The 20,725-nt window shown below is 35.4% G+C and overlaps 1 protein-coding gene across 2 annotated transcripts; it reads left to right on the forward strand.

Annotated features, from left to right (window-relative positions):
- The first annotated feature begins 2,334 nt into the window (after positions 1-2,334).
- Positions 2,335-19,843, forward strand: LOC142350708 (carbonic anhydrase 9-like). Of its 2 annotated transcripts, none has more exons than XM_075402647.1 (7): positions 2,335-2,490; positions 7,525-7,701; positions 13,729-13,875; positions 14,082-14,144; positions 14,363-14,432; positions 16,883-17,055; positions 19,586-19,843. In XM_075402647.1, exons 1-7 carry the CDS (start codon positions 2,470-2,472, stop codon positions 19,694-19,696), a joined length of 762 nt encoding a protein of 253 aa, XP_075258762.1. In that variant the 5' UTR covers positions 2,335-2,469; the 3' UTR covers positions 19,697-19,843. The 2 variants fall into 2 exon arrangements, with proteins under 2 accessions (XP_075258762.1, XP_075258763.1); XM_075402648.1 differs by lacking the exon at positions 2,335-2,490 and adding an exon at positions 3,073-3,160.
- Positions 19,844-20,725: the final 882 nt, after the last annotated feature.

Genomic DNA, 20,725 nt, shown 5'->3' on the forward strand with positions numbered 1-20,725 from the left:
AAATATCGAAACTAGTGCAAAAGCGTCTGTAGTCCGCAATTGAGTGAATTTTAATTGCGAAGAGCTGAATTAAATGATCATCAACAAATGGTCATCTCTCAAAAACCCAGCATTGAGGAAGTCAGTATCAATTGATCCATTGAAAATATGGCTTAGGGTCGAGACTACCAATTGTTTGAAAAAAGTTGCGACATTTTTTGGCATTTGGCCAGTCAATTCTAGCCTTTTACTAAAATTTTTGCTTGAGTTACAGGTTACAGTTTTCTAAATTCAAAATAAATTGTTTTTTTTTCTTTTGGGGTGAAGAAAGGCGAATATTGGTATGTAATTCGACATAAAAAAGCTAGTAGACCGCAAGGTTCGAGATGAAGTTCAAAAATTGTGAACATTTTCCGACTTAATGTTCAATATTCCCAGAAACCCATTATTTTCATTTTGATGAAGTATGAACAAAGACTTTTGAAAAAGCTTAATTGAAGCGCAGATCTTTCAAAAACTTGGAACAACTACTCCTGTATTTTTTTAGCGATAGAATTTCTAAGAATCTGTTGGAACGGTTTAAGTTGAACAAATACGGCAATTTTGCTTTGAAAACATCAAAATCATTTTTGGGCATGACTATCTGATCAACCATCTGAACGTCAACCATTCTCTGTATTGCCTCAAATAAAGCTGAAAATGAGTTTTCGTTCCTCAAAAAATGTTGCAGAAATTTTCAGTTTGATTTTTGCGAGAACTGAGGAATTTTTGACAAAATATTTGAAATCAACGGCAAAGAGCATTAAACAAAAAAACACTTCAAATTTGAATAAAAACTTGCAGCAAAAGCGGCGTGGAAAAACTGATTTTTATGGAAGGTCAGTGCAACAAAACGATGCTAATGTTAATGTAAATGGTAGAAAATGTTGAACTTATTTATGATAATTATTTAAGAGTATTGAAGATCAACCCTGCAAATGCCACAATTATATAATATCTTTAAAAGAAAACGCTAAACTAAAACTTTGTGTAACGAGTAGCGATGTTTTATTGTTAACGAATTTGTCGTTGAACTTACATAATTTTAAAACATTCGGCCTCAAACTTACAATTTTTTGAATGCTGACACCGAGTGGCTTCCTTGTTTTGACGTTGTGCGAGTAGTTATTCTGTTATTAGTTATCGTTATAGAACAAACACATGAGGCAAAAAAACGAGTTAAAGTTTCTCAAAAGTATATCTAAGTTTTGTTTGCCAGTGAAAACTCAATGCATCTACCAGTTTAATGGGTCATATTATGAACCCTAAGCGCACGTGCCCAAATTCCAAAATGACTTAGGTCTGTTACGGGACGGGGGTTCTGCATCAACCCTAAGCTTGAAAAATTTGTGACTAATTTGAATCGAACAGATAAAACTCCTTTGGAAACTATTTTTGTTACCCATGTTGGATAATAGCCAATTTGTGAGCTTAAGGCGAAGATTTTAGTTTTGTTCTGTCGACGATGTTTCAGAGGTATTGGTAAGCGGAGAATCCTATGGTGTAATAAGTACCTATTAGAAATGCCCGCCGCTAATGTGATCATCAGTACTATTGTAGAAATTTATCACAACAACGTTTCGTGCTAACTAGACCTTTTAGTTCTTAGCATACTCTATTAAAAGTGCGTTTATAATACTTTATTGAGTAATATTCAGGCAATATCTGGCCGATGGCATGGACTATTAGTGTTGCGTATTATAGAATTCTCATTGATTAAGAGGATTATAAATTTGACTGATTGCAGTTTTAATCCGAATCCTGCAAAATTCTTGCAAGAATATTGTAAGTTTAACTTTGTCGTGCAAAATCTTACAACACTTAAATTTTTACCAGATCTTACAAGGGTTACTTTTTTCAATCGGGTTAATTGACTAGGGATTAACCACCTCTATTCCCTCATTCGCTTTGTTTTCAAGTAATTAGATGTCAAATACAGGTCATTTTCATCAACAGCAAAATTGACGATGCTTAATTTGTTGTCAAATTCTGGCCAACTGACGATGCTTAATTTTGGGTAACACATGATTACACCTCACAATCAAATAAGATGTCAGAAATGAACTATTACTTAAAGATCGAAACTAAAATTAGTGGCGCCTTCTATATAAAAATCGAATTATCGTGTCTTTCAAAGTAAAGCGAGGCGTCAAAGAATTAGTAACATGTTTTAGACACTGCCACCGATGCTGTTTGAAAGTACACTCAAAAGCAAACGCTGTTTCAGATGTATTTGAGACTGAAGTTGAGATTAAAAAGATTTGAAAGATGTAAGAGCAAATGAGATAACCAGATAACCGGCGGGGTATTAACATGTCAAACTGATATTAGTCTGGTGTAGCATCTGCTTTCAATTTAGAATATTTACTAATTTTCGAGTTATAACAATGATCTTCTCATCAAGCATTTTGAAAGCAAGTTTTAGCGCAATATTCTGCGCTGTTTTCGCATATGCGTGGAATTATGATGAGCGTAAGTATTTCAGTAACCACCAATAACTGATGGAAGAGAGAATTTTAATTTTGTAACTTTGCAGTTTTCATTAGCCAATTTCGAGTAACTTTCTAATATTTCTGCGGGAATTTAATTATCATGTGTTAAGATTTTTTAAAACTAAGAACGCAGTCCGAAGATATACTACTATGTTTTTCGCGTCCAAAAAGTATTCACTTGAGAAATTTTTGCTTTGTAATGGTAAAAAAAAATAAAATTAATTTAATTTTTTTTGGCGAATATTTGTAATTTTTGAATATTTGTAATCTTATACTGTTAGAATGGCTGCAATTGACCGAAATCAGCTATTTTTATGTAGTGCCTTGGGAAAGAGGATTTTAATACAATTCAAAGTTTTTTGAAGATTCAAAAAAGGGAAAAGAAACTTTGCGATTGAAGTTGAGACGAAAAAATATAAAAGAGATCTGAAGTAGAAATGATAACAGAGTCAATAGGGGCGTTTTAATGTCAAATGAGATTGTCTGGGCTAGCAGCTGCTACAAAAGTTTCAAAGCAGTTTTATCTAGTCTAGCAGCTGCTTCAAACAACTTTCAAGTCATAATTATGAGAAATTCAACTCCAATTTTAATTGCGCTATATTGCACTATACTATGCGCGGTTTTTGCATATTCTTGGGATTACGACGAGCGTAAGTAGTTAACGCTCTTGAATCATTTTTTAAAGAAAGGTTTATTTTGCTTAGAAGAGCTGTCAAAGAGGATCATTATGGTTTTAAGGGGAAACGGACCTAATTTGAGTGACATCATTCGCTGCATATCGATTTGATTTGGTTTTTGTTTAGAAAAAATTTCTGAAAACTTGAGCCATTTGGAAGCCAGGAAATAACTGATTTTGATCGAATTTTTTTTAACATGCAGGTTGCGCGAATTTCGAAAACTTGCAAAAGGCCATACTATCGCACTGAAGAGATATTAGAAGGAAACCGAACTAAATTCTAATTAAAAAATACTACCGCCCTGCTTTAACGTGCCAAGTTTAGGCGATAATGTTATCTCTAAGGTACCAACTTACAGCCGTATCAAAATAATAAAGATCCGTACTAAGAACTTACCAATGTTAATAGGATGCTGTACTAAGGCCTCACGAAGCATAAAAGCGTGCAATATGTAATAAATTAACTAAAAACTCTTAGAAAACTCTCTAGTCAGATTTAATGAACTAACGTCTTCTAAAATTTTTCCAGTGTAATTCTTCGAATTTCCCCTCTATGTTCTCTTTCAATGCTTGGGACAGACACTGGTGGAGTAACTGAAATAGTAATAGGAGAATTGAGCCTGAACAGACAGTAAAACGGCGTCTTTAAACTCTCTCAAAACAAAACAAAACAGCTGAGCCAAAATAAAACAAATTTTATAATATGGCTAATTTCTTGACGGAAAATTTACTCAAATCGAGATAAAAACCAAATTTCTTTTTTTTCTGGTATACTATATGTGTGGTTTTACCCCGCTCCTTTATTTCGTCCGGGCTGGGCGCGGTGAAACGGTATCCACAACAAACATAAAAATATATAATAAAAAAATTGATTTTATTTCGAGAACGCATTTTTGCAGCTTTTTTATTCCAATTGAATTGAGAAAGGCATTGCTGTGAATATTAGTAATATTTTCTAGTTGAAAAAAAAGCACTCATGAGGTTTTTTTGACAAAAATTTAAACATTTATGTTAATACTACAGCTTTCGGAATTTTAGAATCTTGCTCATCAATAGTTGACAACAATAAAAAATTTCGATTTGGTAGCGGAATTATTTCAATGAATTCAGAGAAAATAATCATATAACTGTGAGGCAATAAACTAAAAATTTAAAATATTCAACTCTTTTTTCCGGGCGATAAATGAAGATTCTAGTTCAATACATTGGATTTGGTCCAAATGGAGTGAGAAGGAACTCACATGAATATCTGTACTGGCAAAAATTTAACTGTCAAAGATGAATATATGGAAAACTTTGATATAAATGTTGATTCGAAGATATGTCCTCTTTAGTTTTTATCTCGATACGTCCCTATGGAGTGCTGTACTTAGTTTTGCAATTTCGTGCATCACGAGATATTTTTTATGAGCATTTGGGTACAAAAAGAACAAAATCTCGTAAAAACAATATACTTGAAAACATGCAATACTTGATACGATCCTAAATATATATATATATATATATATATATATATATATATATATATATATATATACATACATATATAAATATATATATATATATATATATATATATACTTATATATATATATATATATATATATATATACATATATACATATATACATATATATATATATATATATATATATATATATGTATATATATACATATATATATATAAATATATATATATATATACATATATATATATATATATATATATATATATGTATAATTTTTCCATCGATAGCATACTTTCATTGAAGTCTACCGATTGGAAGCTTTTCCTAATTTTTTTGCCTATAATATTATATTGCTTATTGAACTTCTCTACCGTCAAACTTATTTTCAAATTATGATTTTCCGGCTCTTTCTTTTTATTAATAAGTTGCTCTACTTCTATCAAAAACTTTGTTCTAATCTCTTTGAGTTTCATTTGAAAAAAAAGAGATAAGCTCCAGACCATTGTCCAGACTAACTTAGCCTTTTAAGCGTTCCTGATCAGATTGTCGTGCGTTCAAAGTTTCATAAGTCCAGGTTATAGTGAGATAAAATAAACCCTGGCCGGGGAGTTTTGCCAAAGACAAGCGGTAACTAGAGTTGACATATCTGAAAATTCACGGCAAATTCTTTTGTATAATTTTGCGGTGAATGCGATGAACTCTGCGTTTCTAAGCGTACATTTTATATTAAATTGCGCTGAATTTAGCATAGAACTTGGAAAAGTTCAACGCTTAGAGCTGTGTTTGTGAGAATCAAAGTTTTGGCCTCCTGTGTAGAATGTGCAAGATCAGCGCTAATTAAAAGCTAAATTATGCAAAGACTATGCTACATGCAAAGCAGATTTATATAAGATCTACGATAAATTTAACGGAAAATTAGGTTAAATCTAAGCTAAACGCAAAGCGAATGTATGTAAGATCTACGCTAAACTTAGCGCAAAAATATGAAAGATCTATCTATTTTCAACGCAAAGTTATGTTAGATCTAGGCTAAACGTAACGCGAAAGTATGCAAGATCTACGCTAAATTCAGTGCAAAATTATGAAGGATCTACGCAAATATCAATGCAATTTTTTGTAAGATCTATCTAATTTCAACGCAAAGTTATGTTAGATCTACGGTAAAAGCAACGCAAAATTATGTAAGATCTACGCTAAATTTAAGGCAAAGTTATATGAGATCTACTCTAATTTCAATAGCAAAAAGTTTGAGATCTACGCTAAATGCAAAACAAAATTATGTAAGATCTACGCTAAACGCAAAGCAGAATTATGTAAGATCTACGCTAAATACAAAGAAAAATTAAATAACATCTACTCTAATATCAACGCAAAATTATTTAAGATCTACTTTAAATTCAACACAAAATTAGGTAATGTTTACTTTTAAAACCGCAAAATGATGTAAGATCAACACAAAAATCGACAAAAATTGGTGCAAAATCTACGCTATAAAACGCAAAAATATGTAAGATCTACACTAACTTCAAAGCAATATTATGTAAGATCTACACTAAACTCAAGACAAAATTAGGTATGAGCAACGGTATATCTAAATCAAATGTATGATCTATGCTCGGGTGAACGCAAAATTATGTAAGATATACGCTAAACCCTAAAAAAATTAATAAGGTTTACGCCAAATTCAACGCAAAATTAGGTAGGATGTACGCTAAATTTAAAGCAAAACATGCAAGATCTTCGCTCTTAGAACTCAAAATTTCTTAAAATCTACGCTAAACTCAACGCAAAATTAGACAAGATCAATGCTAAATTCAACGCAAAAGTATGTAAGATCTACTTTTAGAAACGCAAAATGTTGTAAGATCAACTCTAAATTGAAAGCAATTTTATGTGAGGCCTAGGCTAAGTTCAACGCAATATTATGTAAGAGCAACGCTAAATTCAACGCAAAATTAAGCAAGATCTAGTCTCAAGCGTAGATCGTACATAAATTCGTCCCGACCGTGTACCTATGGCCAGACATTCATTTCTTAACTAATGTTTCCAGGCCGCGTAATTTTTCAATCCCGGGTCGAGATGGCAGCGCCGTTTCAGCGCGTTATTTTGCAAGCAATGTACTGAATGTGCTAAAAGTAAAAAATGAGTTGAATGCGCTGAAAGGCGCAGAAATTAGCTGAATGGGGCTGAAAGTTTTCAAATTTTCAGCTCAAATTTCGTACATAATTTTACGCTGAAATGCGCTGAATCTTTGTAAGAAATGCAATCCAATTTCAGCGTATTTCTTAAAATTATTTAGTGGATTTAAACGCTTTGTGACGCCGATTTCTCAATTTCGAACCGTTTAAATTGCTCTTATAATAACGACTAGCTTTTTCTGAAAAAAATACGCTGAAAAGCGCTGAAATGCGATGAAAAATGTGTAAGAAATGCGCAGAATTTTCTGTGCTTTAGTTACATATTTTTAGCGCCTTTCTTCCTAAACTGTTTTATTAATATAGAAAAAAAAAATTAAATGGGAAGAATTTCGGAAATCAATGTCAATAACGCAATTGATTGAGTGATGACTACGGCACTGGAGAGCAGGTTTCGAGTCCCATTCTGCGCTATTTTTGAAATTTCAATGGTTTTTAGCGCGTTTCTTGCGACGTTTCAGCGATTTTCAGCGCAATTTTATGTAAGGTTTTTTGCAGTGACTGAAGTTTTTGAAAAATCAGCGCATTTCACCGCATTTTTTACATAATTTTTAGAACATTTTTCGACCCGGGACGCACTACGTCTCCTCGTGCGTTTTTGTCTGTAAATATTAAATTTCCGTCTGGACAGTGTCAATCTATCATGACACCATTAGAGGTAGATTCTCTGCTCAGATGGAAGAGATTGGGGTTCTGAATATCCAGAATGCAGTGGCACATCACAGAGCCCAATTGATATCCGGGACTGGTGACGTCACCCAATCATGGCAGTTGGGTTCTTTCCGTTTCTCCAACAACTTTGACCGGGAAATAAGAAACGCAGAGCTGAGCAACACGGGACACAGTTTCCAGGTAAGACAAAAATTCTAATATTTTTTCCAGTGTTAATGAAATCACTTATATAACTAAAAGCGGTTTTCGTGAACAAACGTTCGACTGTTTGTTAATGAACACTCTTACCTCATGGTATAGGGGAAAATGGTATTTATTACGGTGCAGGCCACATCCCGCGTTGTGAATTTCGTCGGAATCAAACATAAGAAAATCGTCGGTATTACATCGCCAAAACCAATCAAAGCCCTTACGTTTTTTTTGTCGTTTTGATCGGTTTTCGTCAGTATTTAAACGTAAGAAGGGTCAGTTTTTGTCGGTTTCAAAACGCAAGAAGCGTCGGTTTTCGACGGTTTCAAAACGCAAGAAGCGTCGGTTTTGGACGGTTTCAAAACGCAAGAAGCGTCGGTTTTCGACGGTTTCAAAACGCAAGAAGCGTCGGTTTTCGACGGTTTCAAAACGTAAGAAGCGTCGGTTTTCGTCGGTCTCAAAACGTAAGAAGCTTCGGTTTTCGACGGTTTCAAAACGTAAGAAGCGTCGGTTTTCGAGTGTTTCAAAACGTAAGAAGCGTCGGTTTTCAACGGTTTCAAAACGTAAGAAGCGTCGGTTTTCGTCGGTTTCAAAACGTAAAAAGCGTCGGTTTTCGACGGTTTCAAAACGTAAGAAGCGTCGGTTTTCAACGGTTTCAAAACGTAAGAAGCGTCGGTTTTCGACGGTTTCAAAACGTAAGAAGCGTCGGTTTTCGTCGGTTTCAAGACGTAAGAAGCGTCGGTTTTCGACGGTTTCAAAACGTAAGAAGCGTCGGTTTTCAACGGTTTCAAAACGCAAGAAGCGTCGGTTTTCGACGGTTTCAAAACGCAAGAAGCGTCGGTTTTCGACGGTTTCAAAACGTAAGAAGCGTCGGTTTTCAACGGTTTCAAAACGTAAGAAGCGTCGGTTTTCGTCGGTTTCAAAACGTAAGAAGCGTCGGTTTTCGACGGTTTCAAAACGTAAGAAGCGTCAATTTTCGACGGTTTCAAAACGTAAGAAGCGTCGGTTTTCGACGGTTTCAAAACGTCAGAAGCGTCGGTTTTCAACGGTTTCAAAACGTAAGAAGCGTCGGTTTTCGACGGTTTCAAAACGTAAGAAGCGTCGGTTTTCGACATTTTCAAAACGTAAGAAGCGTCGGTTTCGTCGGTTTCAAAACGTAAGAAGCGTCGGTTTTCGACGGTTTCAAAACGTAAGAAGCGTCGGTTTCGTCGGTTTCAAAACGTAAGAAGCATCGGTTTTCGACGGTTTCAAAACGCTAGAAGCGTCGGTTTTCGACGGTTTCAAAACGTAAGAAGCGTCGGTTTTCGTCGGTTTCAAAACGTAAGAAGCGTCGGTTTTCGACATTTTCAAAACGTAAGAAGCGTCGGTTTCGTCGGTTTCAAAACGTAAGAAGCGTCGGTTTTGTCGGATTTAAAACGTATGAAGCGTCGGTTTTCGTCGGTTTGAAACGTACGAAGCGTCGGTTTTCGACATTTTCAAAACGTAAGAAGCGTCGGTTTCGTCGGTTTCAAAACGTAAGACGCGTCAATTTTGTCGGATTTAAAACGTATGAAGCGTCGGTTTTCGTCGGTTTGAAACGTACGAAGCGTCGGTTTTCGACGGTTTCAAAACGTATGAAGCGTCGGTTTTCGACGGTTTCAAAACGTAAGAAGCGCCGGTTTCGTCGGTTTCAAAACGTAAGAAACGTCGGTTTTTGACGGTTTCAAAACGTAAGAAGCGTCGGTTTTCAACGGTTTCAAAACGCAAGAAGCGTCGGTTTTCGACGGTTTCAAAACGCAAGAAGCGTCGGTTTTCGACGGTTTCAAAACGTAAGAAGCGTCGGTTTTCAACGGTTTCAAAACGTAAGAAGCGTCGGTTTTCGTCGGTTTCAAAACGTAAGAAGCGTCGGTTTTCGACGGTTTCAAAACGTAAGAAGCGTCAATTTTCGACGGTTTCAAAACGTAAGAAGCGTCGGTTTTCGACGGTTTCAAAACGTCAGAAGCGTCGGTTTTCAACGGTTTCAAAACGTAAGAAGCGTCGGTTTTCGACGGTTTCAAAACGTAAGAAGCGTCGGTTTTCGACATTTTCAAAACGTAAGAAGCGTCGGTTTCGTCGGTTTCAAAACGTAAGAAGCGTCGGTTTTCGACGGTTTCAAAACGTAAGAAGCGTCGGTTTCGTCGGTTTCAAAACGTAAGAAGCATCGGTTTTCGACGGTTTCAAAACGCTAGAAGCGTCGGTTTTCGACGGTTTCAAAACGTAAGAAGCGTCGGTTTTCGTCGGTTTCAAAACGTAAGAAGCGTCGGTTTTCGACATTTTCAAAACGTAAGAAGCGTCGGTTTCGTCGGTTTCAAAACGTAAGAAGCGTCGGTTTTGTCGGATTTAAAACGTATGAAGCGTCGGTTTTCGTCGGTTTGAAACGTACGAAGCGTCGGTTTTCGACATTTTCAAAACGTAAGAAGCGTCGGTTTCGTCGGTTTCAAAACGTAAGACGCGTCAATTTTGTCGGATTTAAAACGTATGAAGCGTCGGTTTTCGTCGGTTTGAAACGTACGAAGCGTCGGTTTTCGACGGTTTCAAAACGTATGAAGCGTCGGTTTTCGACGGTTTCAAAACGTAAGAAGCGCCGGTTTCGTCGGTTTCAAAACGTAAGAAACGTCGGTTTTCGACGGTTTCAAAACGTAAGAAGCGTCGGTTTCGTCGGTTTCAAAACGTCAGAAGCGTCGGTTTTTGTCGGTTTCAAAACGTAAGAAGCGTCGGTTTTCGACATTTTCAAAACGTAAGAAGCGTCGGTTTCGTCGGTTTCCAAACGTAAGAAGCGTCGGTTTTGTCGGATTTAAAACGTATGAAGCGTCGGTTTTCGTCGGTTTGAAACGAACGAAGCGTCAGTTTTTGTCGATTCCCAACGTACGAGAAATCGGATTTTGACATACTTCAGCTGCTATATTGTCGGAAGTATCTCAAGTCAAGCTGAAAAGCCGACTTTCACGATTTTCCAGTATGACATGCTTTTTTACCCTCCTCCATTTTTCTTCCGGTTCTTGACACCCATGCAAAGATCATGCAACCCGTGTTGAGGACAACGACGAAAAAACGAGAATATATTGTGAGAAATTGGAGTTTTCGTCGTTTCGTGGTCGTTTTCGTATATTTGTCGTCGTTTTCTTCGTTTTCATTAGTTCCGTCGTTTAAGTCGTCTTTCAAGTGTAAGAAATGATTGTTTCCTCATCATTTCTTTGTCGTTTCTTACGTCGTATTTTTTGAAATGAAATCGTTGGTTTTTGATCGTTTTTTCGTCGTTTTTTTTTGTGATTTCTTACTTCGTTTTTTTTTCAGAAGAAATCCTTGTTTTTTGATCGTTTTTTTTGTTGTTCAATTGCTCTTGAACTGGTTTTCCTCTATTAGATCGTTTTGGCATATCTGTATAATGGCCTGAAAGCGTAGTGGTCAGTGCATCAAGTGATGTATCGGAAGTTCAATGGTTCTAATCCCCGTGGTGATCTCGTTTTTTCGTCGTTTTGTTTTTTAAAACGATCTTTTCCTACATAAAAGAAACGACGAAATAACGAGCAAAACGACGATTACCACGTAGGGGCTTTGATCGTTTTTGTGTCATGAAAACGAACAAAAAACGACGATCTCTTGCAAGTGAAAAGCAAAATTCCTCAACACAGAAGTTCGTACATATCTTGATACTATCTTGCCATGTAACATGGCAAGATCTTGGCAAGATTTTCTATGATTAAGTATGTTTCTTATCAAGGCTATCAGGTTTCATGTCACTGGTTAGGCTGATCAGAACTCAAAAGATGCTTTCAATAATCTTTATGGTGGATTTCCAGTAATCATTTGAATGTAAATTCTAACATCCGGAAGCATTTTTTCAAACTTTACTTCCTCAGACGCTAGAAATAACAGCTCTAAAAGAAAAAAAAATCTTGCAGAGTTTCAAAATCTTTCAAGGAATTTGCAAGAAAAGTGCATCAAATTGAACATTTGATCCTTGATGAAAAATCTTGCAGGATTTTTGCGAGATTCGAATCATCGTGCAAGAACCTTGCAGAATTTAACTCCGTTTCTCACTAGGGCTGGCAAGATTCTTGAAAAATTTATAGTTCTGCGGTTGATTGGGTTGAAACTGATTGTATTAGCTCGATTATATTAGCTGTGTCACTGCAATTTACAGCCGCGTTTTAGAGCTATTATATTCATGATCTATAATTAAATCATGTTAATGCATGGATGCAGCAGTGAAAATATAAAAGATAACCCGAGTCCAGGTACTGCTGGTGCAAGTGCCATTGTCTGAGAGGTCTCAAATGTCTTCAAACGTCTTGACAAGAGTCTTGACGAGGTCGCATCTGAGGTCATTAAAGACGTGTTCATGAGGTGTATTTTTTGGTCGGTGACCTCTCAACCTGGAAGCTGTAAACACAAAACGAATCGCATTTTACCAGTGGTCTTACATTAAATCGCCGATTATTTTACCAGTGATGTTAACTATAAATTTCCGACTCTAAAACACCCGGGTTGACCACCACACACCGATCTTAGATACCATATCAAAGTCATATATGGAGTGTATGGCTTCTTAGATACCTTATCCAAGACCCTGCAAAAGTTTAAAAGTACTCTAAAACGAAGTATTTTGGCTTGCTATATAAAGCTCTAGAGGCATTATTGCATTTGGATGCGGCATTAATTTTTTTCAGTGGTTTTTTATATTCCATATCCAAGACCGTAGACTTTTACTGACATCCAAGGTCATAAACGATTTTTCGTGGATCCTCAAATTTTTACTCAAAGACGCTTTTCGTAACATCCTAGAGAGCTTCCAACGAAAAAAAATGGCGATCTAAAATTACTCATGAAAAAAAAACTTTTTTTGCTGTCATGGATATCATATACATGACCATAGACTTTTATTTTCCATACAAGACCATCAAACTTGTTTGTACAACTTCATTTTTGCCTCCTAAAAACATTTTACAACATGTTACGGAGAAAAAAGTTTCAAAAAAATTAAGCTCTGAATGAACTGATTATTGTTTTCTTTTTGTCAGTTTGTGTGTTTGTGGTGTAAAACGTAATCGATCGATTGTAAATTGTTTATCTGGTTGCAATGTCAACATTTGTCCTCAATCTTAGAAACCATATCCAAGATCATATATGGCGTCTTAGATATCATATCAAAGACCATAATGATTTCTTAGATACCGTATCCACGATCATATAATTTAACATTTGTGATAATGCATTGAAAAGCCGTCATTTGGTTGCAATGTTTAACATTTGCCCTGAATCTTAGAAACCATATCCAAGATCATATATGGCGTCTTAGATATCATATCAAAGACCATAATGATTTCTTATATACCATATCCACGATCATATAATTAAACATTTGTGATAATGCATTGAAAAGCCTTCATTTGGTTGCAGTGTTTAACGTTTTTGCTGAATCTTAGAAACCATATCCAAGATCATATATGGCGTCTTAGATATCATGTCAAAGACCATAATGATTTCTTAGATACCATATCCAAGATCATATATGGCGTCTTAGATATCATATCAAAGACCATAATGATTTCTTAGATACAATATCCAAGATCATACAATTTAACAATTGTGATAATGGATTGAAAAGCCTTCATTCGGTTGCAGTCTTTAACGTTCTTGCTGAATCTTAGAAACCATATCCAATATCATATATGGCGTCCTTTGTTCCATATCTAAGACCATAATATGGCTTACTGGATACCATATCCAAGACCCTAAACTGTTCCATTGGTGAGAAAACCGTCAAAAACGTGCTGCACTGCCTAAACTACCAATTTCATGTAAAATCTTGAAATTCATGCCAAAGATTATTTATGGCTTATTAGAAACCTTAGCAAGATCATGCAAGAAATTTTTGCTTAGACTTGGATGGAAACATATATGGTCTTAGATATGGTATCTAGGAAGGGTCATCCCGAACAGTTATAAGTTTTGATAGAATTAATAAAACCAATATAAAGCAAATAATGTTCTTTTTAGCTGACAGTCGAGGGCTCTAACTTGTTCATGCGAGGAGGGGGACTGAGAGGGCACAAATACGAATTAGCCCAATTTCACATGCACTTTGGGAGCGATTTCTCACGAGGGTCGGAACATACCATAAATGGAAGACACTACCCCGCAGAGGTTTGCCAACATTGAAAAATACTAAATTTCAGTATCCTTGTTGCTTTTCGGTTAAATTAAGAAAAAACCTAATTTAACAAAAGGCGGGTTCTTGTCCATAATAGCTAACAGCCGCTCCCCAAAGATTAATGGTCATTTAAAGATTGTATTAAAAACAATATTGAGATCTCTGGACAATTCGGTAATGATAGTTGGCATGTTTCCAGGTTCATTTTGTGTTCAAAGACACGAACACTGGATCACTGGCTGTCTTGGGATTCTTCGTTCAGGTCAGTTTTCAAAACTTTTCAAAAACCCGAGAAACAACCATATCTCATAAAAACTCTAAACCACTCTTATTGGGTAGATTTTAAACCGGGCTACCAGTGATTGTTGTTTTGTCATTTCGAGTTTGTATTGACTTTTAGTGCAATTTTATTCGATGTATATGTCTGCTCTTTTTTGATTTGTTTTAATTTCCGAAAAAAAATTAATTGGTTCTGTTTAGATTGGCCCATATTCTTCGTCCGATAGTTGGGACTACTTGATTGGACTTCTAGATGCCATCAAGGAAGAAGGTCAGTTTTTTCACAAAGGATTTTAGCGATTGAAGAGTTTGAAGCCTTGAAAGAGCCTGCAAGATAATAATTAATAATTTTGGTTACTGCGTAATGGCAGCGGAACAGCATTAGACCACTGTGGCCCGCTCTCAGCTGCCTTTTTTTCTTATTATTCCCCACATTTCAGACTGATATTTTTATGAGCAGTACTGCTCTTTTTTGGTGCCTATGGCCACTTTTTTAAGCGTCTGAAACTTTCACGTGATCTATTTCAAAAGCATTCATGCTTCTTAAAATTTCTGTAAGCGCTGAAATACTCGTATGAGTTGCATCTTGTATCAGTTCAATTAGTACAACGTTCTTGTTTTGGCAGTTTCCGCGTTTCCTCAAATTTGCATGTTTTGATTCTGAAGCTAAAGACATTATATATAATTCATTTGATGAAAGGTTTTAAGTATTATTGACTAAAAGGTTTTAACTAAAAGAAGACAGGCAATAAAATTGATTGGTCCTATTTTCTATTGCTCCTCATATTTGCCATTTTTGGTCACATACTATTTTTCTGTTGAGTTTTGATATTTTTTTCGAAACTTTTCAAGACCTCATAAACATGTTTTCTCTCAAAACTGTTCCTCACTGTTCGTTTATTTGTTGATAACTTCTTAAAAAAAATTTTTAAATTTTTGACGTCCATTAAAATGCTTTAAAATTTAAAAACGTTTAAAAAAATAATGCCGTAATTGTCAATCAGCTCTACCCCGCCCCCTACATAACCCTCCACCAAAACAATCCATCCCCTCCTCAACAACCCCAATCTATCCACCTCCTCCCCTCATACCCATAAGCTAATAAATTAAATCTGGATATTTCAAAAAGTATCTATCGTTTTATTATGCAAATAATTTTTGTTTTTATCTTCTTTATATATTCGTTGATCGTTCTGGTTTTTTGGAAAATTTAATTGATTGTTTTAATTGCAGATAAATTTTCAAGTCTCTTCCGGTAATCTGCCGGCGATATTTCATTTTGAAAAAGCTCCCCACCGGAGGTTGGTGGCAGAGCAAATCAGTGCTGAGTCAGTCTAGAAACATTCTGTTCATTTTAGGATGGCAGTACTCTGTTCATGTCACAATTCGCAATGACTAGTCTGATTTTTGAGTAAATTTTACTTGATGGAAAAAACAAGTTCAGCTTATACTCCCGCCAACAAGGTTTGCTTTGGATGCGATTCGAACTTCCGAATGAGTACTTGTAATATTTAATTTGGTAGCAAGCCGTATTCACTGAGCTAAGTGAGTTTTGTGTTTATTGTCTGCAAACTAGCTTATGTATAAAAAGTTTGTATAATGCTATAGTAATTACCGGCCATAAACTACAAAAATATGACGTTATTTTTACTAAGACTTCAGTTTGGGGTATGAGTATTTTGCAAACTATACAAGATAAGCTTAGGCTGGGCGAACTCTAAGACCTCAATACAATAATAATGAAGGAAAACTTAACATAAAGAATATAAAATTTTCTGGAGATGCAATGGTTCAGAACTGAATTAAGTTTTTACTCTTTATATGTGCTGGTTCAGCGCTGAAAAGCTCTGGGACTCAAGCCCGGACCACTCATTATCTGTTTTTACACTAGACATAGTTTCTCCATATTATAGATGCATAATTTGAAAAATTTGACAAATTTATTTTATAGGTTTTAATAACCTTCAAATGAAAAATTAAGAAAACCCAGGCGTTTGGGAACTCATGCTTCAATTTTTGGAAAATGAAAGTTTAAATAACTTACCTACAAATTTCTGGTCAGCCTGGTTTCGAAGGTTCTCAGAAGTTTGAACAAAAATAACCTTAGGTAAAATTGAAATTGTGGATAAGATAAATATGACCTAGCTACACAAGAAGCTCCACTTAATAGGAGTGTACTTGGCTAGAAAGATGAAGCGTCCAGTAACACGAAAAAATAGAACCTTGCAGTTGATTTAATGATTATTGCACACTATGCTTGCAAGTAAAATATGATGGGTCGAAGCCAGTACTGGGTGATTTTCTGGCAGTACTGGTGCTTAGACTCTCAAAAAAATTAACTGTATTGCAAAGAAACCGATGAGCCCATTATTCATTCCATTAGAATGAATATGCTTGAAGTCTGTACAAAATTCACGTTTTTCACATCTTTGAAGCACAAATTTTTGAACAACCAAAAAAATTTAATAATTTCAATCTGATCCTTTCAATTCATTTTTATTGTTCAAAATGTACTGGACAAGACTCATTTCTCTTCGATTTTTGGGAGCTTTCAGAATCTACCTCCCCCCCCCCCCCCCCCAAGCTGAAACAGTTAAGGTGATAATCCCCCGGGCTCGAGCATTTTTTAAATAGTAGCATAGCAAGTTGCTATGTAAAACATATAACATCGCAGTCATAAGAAAACACAAGGAATGTCTTCGGAAGACAATTTTATTTCAGGGAGTCAGATTGAGATTCGTGATAAGATAGTGATGGGTGAGTTTCTACCAATCCACGATAAAGACATGATGGGCGGATTCTACAGGTACATGGGATCCCTCACAACTCCACCCTGCAGTGAGGATGTTGAGTGGACTGTATTCCACCTTCCACTTTACATCACGTGGACACAGGTGAGCTGAAACATGACCTCAATAAAATACGCAAAACCATTCCACTTTTCATAACCATCAATTTCCTTGTGAAACAATATAGTTAAAATACTTGAAAAGACTCTGAAAAACAATATAGTTAAAATACTTGAAAATACCCTGACACGTTTCTTTTTTAGAAAAAGTGATGACATTTAGATGACAATTTTTTTCAAGGTCTGACATAATGACATAATGAGGTTCATAAAATTTCGATCACTCACGTACTCAAAACACTTCCCCTGTCTTCATGTTCACGACCTACATGCTTCAATATAGTAAATTAGGTTTTATTTTTATGAAAGTTTCAAGTTGAGAAACCAGACCGAAGTGATCTCTGATCTGACCGTTTCCAGATTTTCCCTCTGATCAGATCATACCAGACCAAGAAAATCTCTGATCAAAACTACAAGCGATCATTTTCCACATTATTCTCCGATCCAACTCTTTTCCAGACACTGTTGGTCGAGTTGCAAACAGCACTTTGTACCTCCCAAATGGCGTGATCAAAATTGACTAGGTCTGGTGTCTCAAATTTTGCTCCGGTTGAATTCAAGATCATGGTGAATTAACAGGAATTAACAGCTCTGAAACTCAACTTGACATATGATTAATTTTATTGATAATTGAAAATTCTTAAAAGTAAATAAAAATCAATTATCCTTATTTCGGTGGTCATCAAAAATCTTTCTTCAATTTTTTAGGTACAGTTTAGTTAAAGATTTGTTCCGGCAGTTGTTCCGGCAGTTGTTGTTTCCTCCTCAACTGAGCAGAAATTTCCCTTTTTTTCACATTTAGTGGGTGATTATAGTTGCCGAAAAGCGGTCATTATATTGAAAAGTTCTGTTTGCTGCAAAAGACACGCTAATACAAATTGAATAATGGCAAGACTCGCTAGTAATTTAAGAATGAATCAGGCTTGGAAAAAACCGAAAGAAAAAATTAATAGATATTTTGCTAGTTGATTGTTCTGTTGAATTTTTGACCTAAGATAGAAAACCAGAAACCCTATTCTAACTAGTGGAATGTCTCCTTTTGTTCACTATACTGTACTATTTTTTTTCTTAAGTATTACAATATTCAATTTCAAAAACAAAAAAAAACACAAAAAAATGCCAATCCTTGATGACATAAAAAACGTGAAGAAACTTCCAAAAAAAAAATTATGGCAACAAGCATACTCAATCCCGGTTTGCTCTTCGGAGTTCTCGGTACTCACTATTTTATTGATCGAACCCTTCCACAACAAGATATTACCAAATAGATTTTCATCTCGTGAAAATTGGTAGTAGTTCTAGTAACTTTTTGGGATCTTTTAACTTCTTTGAAATGTTTTCTATTTTTTTTTTTGGATTTTTTAACTCCTTGAAAATCATTTACCTGCTGCCAACAAAATTATTGTCTGTCAGAATTTGCTCAAATCTGATCTTCTCTTTCCGAATTCGGTAATTTTTGAGGAGTTCAATTGATGAAAAAGAAATGGGTAAGGAAGAAAAAAGAACTTAATTCGTTTCAGATCATTACTAAAGACGGCAAAAATTAGCGTATTAGAAAAACGATATACAGCAACGGCAGAGAAATCAACGTATTAAGCTTAGGATCATCTGTTAAAATGACATTGGTCAAAGCAACAAGTGTCTTGCCGGATAAGTGTGTCATTATACGTCAGTACTGAATCATAAATTTTTTATTATGATTTTTACTATTAACAGATTTCTGATCATGGCACTAATAAGACATTGCTTGGAAGAATTCGCAGTAAAATTTCAAATTTCTGGTCAAAATAATACTTTTTCTCTGCATTCACCAGAACAAAATGACCTTTTTCTCTTTATTTGTTTTCAGCGTAATGATTTTTGCGCCGAACTCGCTCTGATCACTCTGAAAAAATGAGCCTCATGGAAAATAAAAGTGAAAGGAAACTTTTTTTATCAAACACCAAAAAGGGATAAGCGTCATAAAATTATACGTCTGCATTAAATTTTTGCTATCCTATTGGTACAATCAAACTTAAGATCAAAGCTCACCTTTTTCTGATCGAAACCGTTGAGAATATCAAACTTCATTAAGCATAAACACGTCTTGATCGACAGTTTTAATGATTTGTTTTACGGAATTTATGTTCTGTTTATGTATAAAAGTTAATTGTAAGCAAAATATAACGCCTACATATATTTACTTTTTAACCTTTAATTAACGTTTATTCAAAAGTTATATGTTTGCACGCTCAAGCTTTAACATGGAGACACTGAGGCTCGTACAATATCAATTATTAGCATGTACCTCAATATTATTGCCCCGTTTTTTGTTTTTTTTTAATGCTGAACCGTACCCCCGTGAGTTGTTGATAGTCTGATCATGCGCATTCGCTTCAATTTCGAGCTCACTTTATACTGGAAAACGCGCTTGACAAAGGTTTGACCAGTGTCACTTTTTCAGTCTGGCAATTGGTCAGTTGGTCTGATCAGAGACCCTGTCCGCGGTCACATCAATCTTGTTTTTTATGTTTCAGTACCGAACGATAGTAAACTGTTGTGACGATAGCCACGGGGGACAAATCGAAAACAACTATCGTCTGACTCAACCTCTAAATGGACGGATAGTGCTCACAACATTCAAGTGATATCTGGATACTGACTAAGAAAACCGAAGTCTTGACACGAATTATAATCAAGGATGTTTTCTGCGACATATTGTAATAAAAAATATTATATTTTTATGTAATTGGTGTAGGCATAATCAATGAATCAATTTAATCTAGTTCTGAAAACTAATTTGTACAGACGGACACAAGTCTGTTTCCCAAAACATGTGAGGATTTTCAGCGAAGAAATGTGACATCATTCAAAAGTCAATGCGGTCAGTGCCGCATATGCAATAATTTCAAATAATTTTTCCACCAAATTGGCTGCAAAATTGGACAAATTAGTCTTTCCAATAAAAAGCCCCGCCTCATCAGCTTGCGTGGGGCTGAGACCCAAAAGATCTATAGAGTATTATGCATAAAACATTCAATGTAGTGATGAATGTGATGGTAAAAGGACTAGGAGGTAAGAGGAGACAAAAAAATTATAATCTCGCAAAATTATTTACAGTCCAATAAACCTTTCCATCTATTTATAGTCTTCCTGGATCCCTCCCATTATAGCCCCCTCACAGTTTCTAAGCCCTCAAATTGATATAATTACCGTAGTTGGTGGATTATAAGTTATATGACCACTATGCGGGGTGCTATGATTGAAAAAAAGCGATTTTCATCAGAGGGACACCTACATGTTCAACTAATGTGTTTTTCAAAACAATGAGTTCTTAACGCAAAGTGGCACAAAGGGATTAAAGAGATAAAGTACAAATGTATCTCTTGGACTCTGAAACAGCGCTGAAAAACCAATTTTAATTGCCGCTGAAAAACAATTTTTTAATTGCAAAGCCTGGATACATATCTAAAACATTAGAAAAGAAAGCTATTTTTAATTTCTTTATGCACGATGAGTGTTCAATGGGAATATGAGTTCATTGAGTTTTCTGAGGTAAACTAAATCCTGTTCTTTTTGATGAAATACTGATGTTGCGGAAAATAAGTATGAGCAGCGTAATGTCGTACTTTTGTAGCGAAAATGTTTACAGTAAGGTAACCGCTCTTCATACAAAA

Source organism: Convolutriloba macropyga, chromosome 12, assembly GCF_964194025.1.
Source record: "Convolutriloba macropyga chromosome 12, txConMacr16.3, whole genome shotgun sequence".
Classification (NCBI taxonomy): Eukaryota; Metazoa; Xenacoelomorpha; order Acoela; family Convolutidae; genus Convolutriloba; species Convolutriloba macropyga.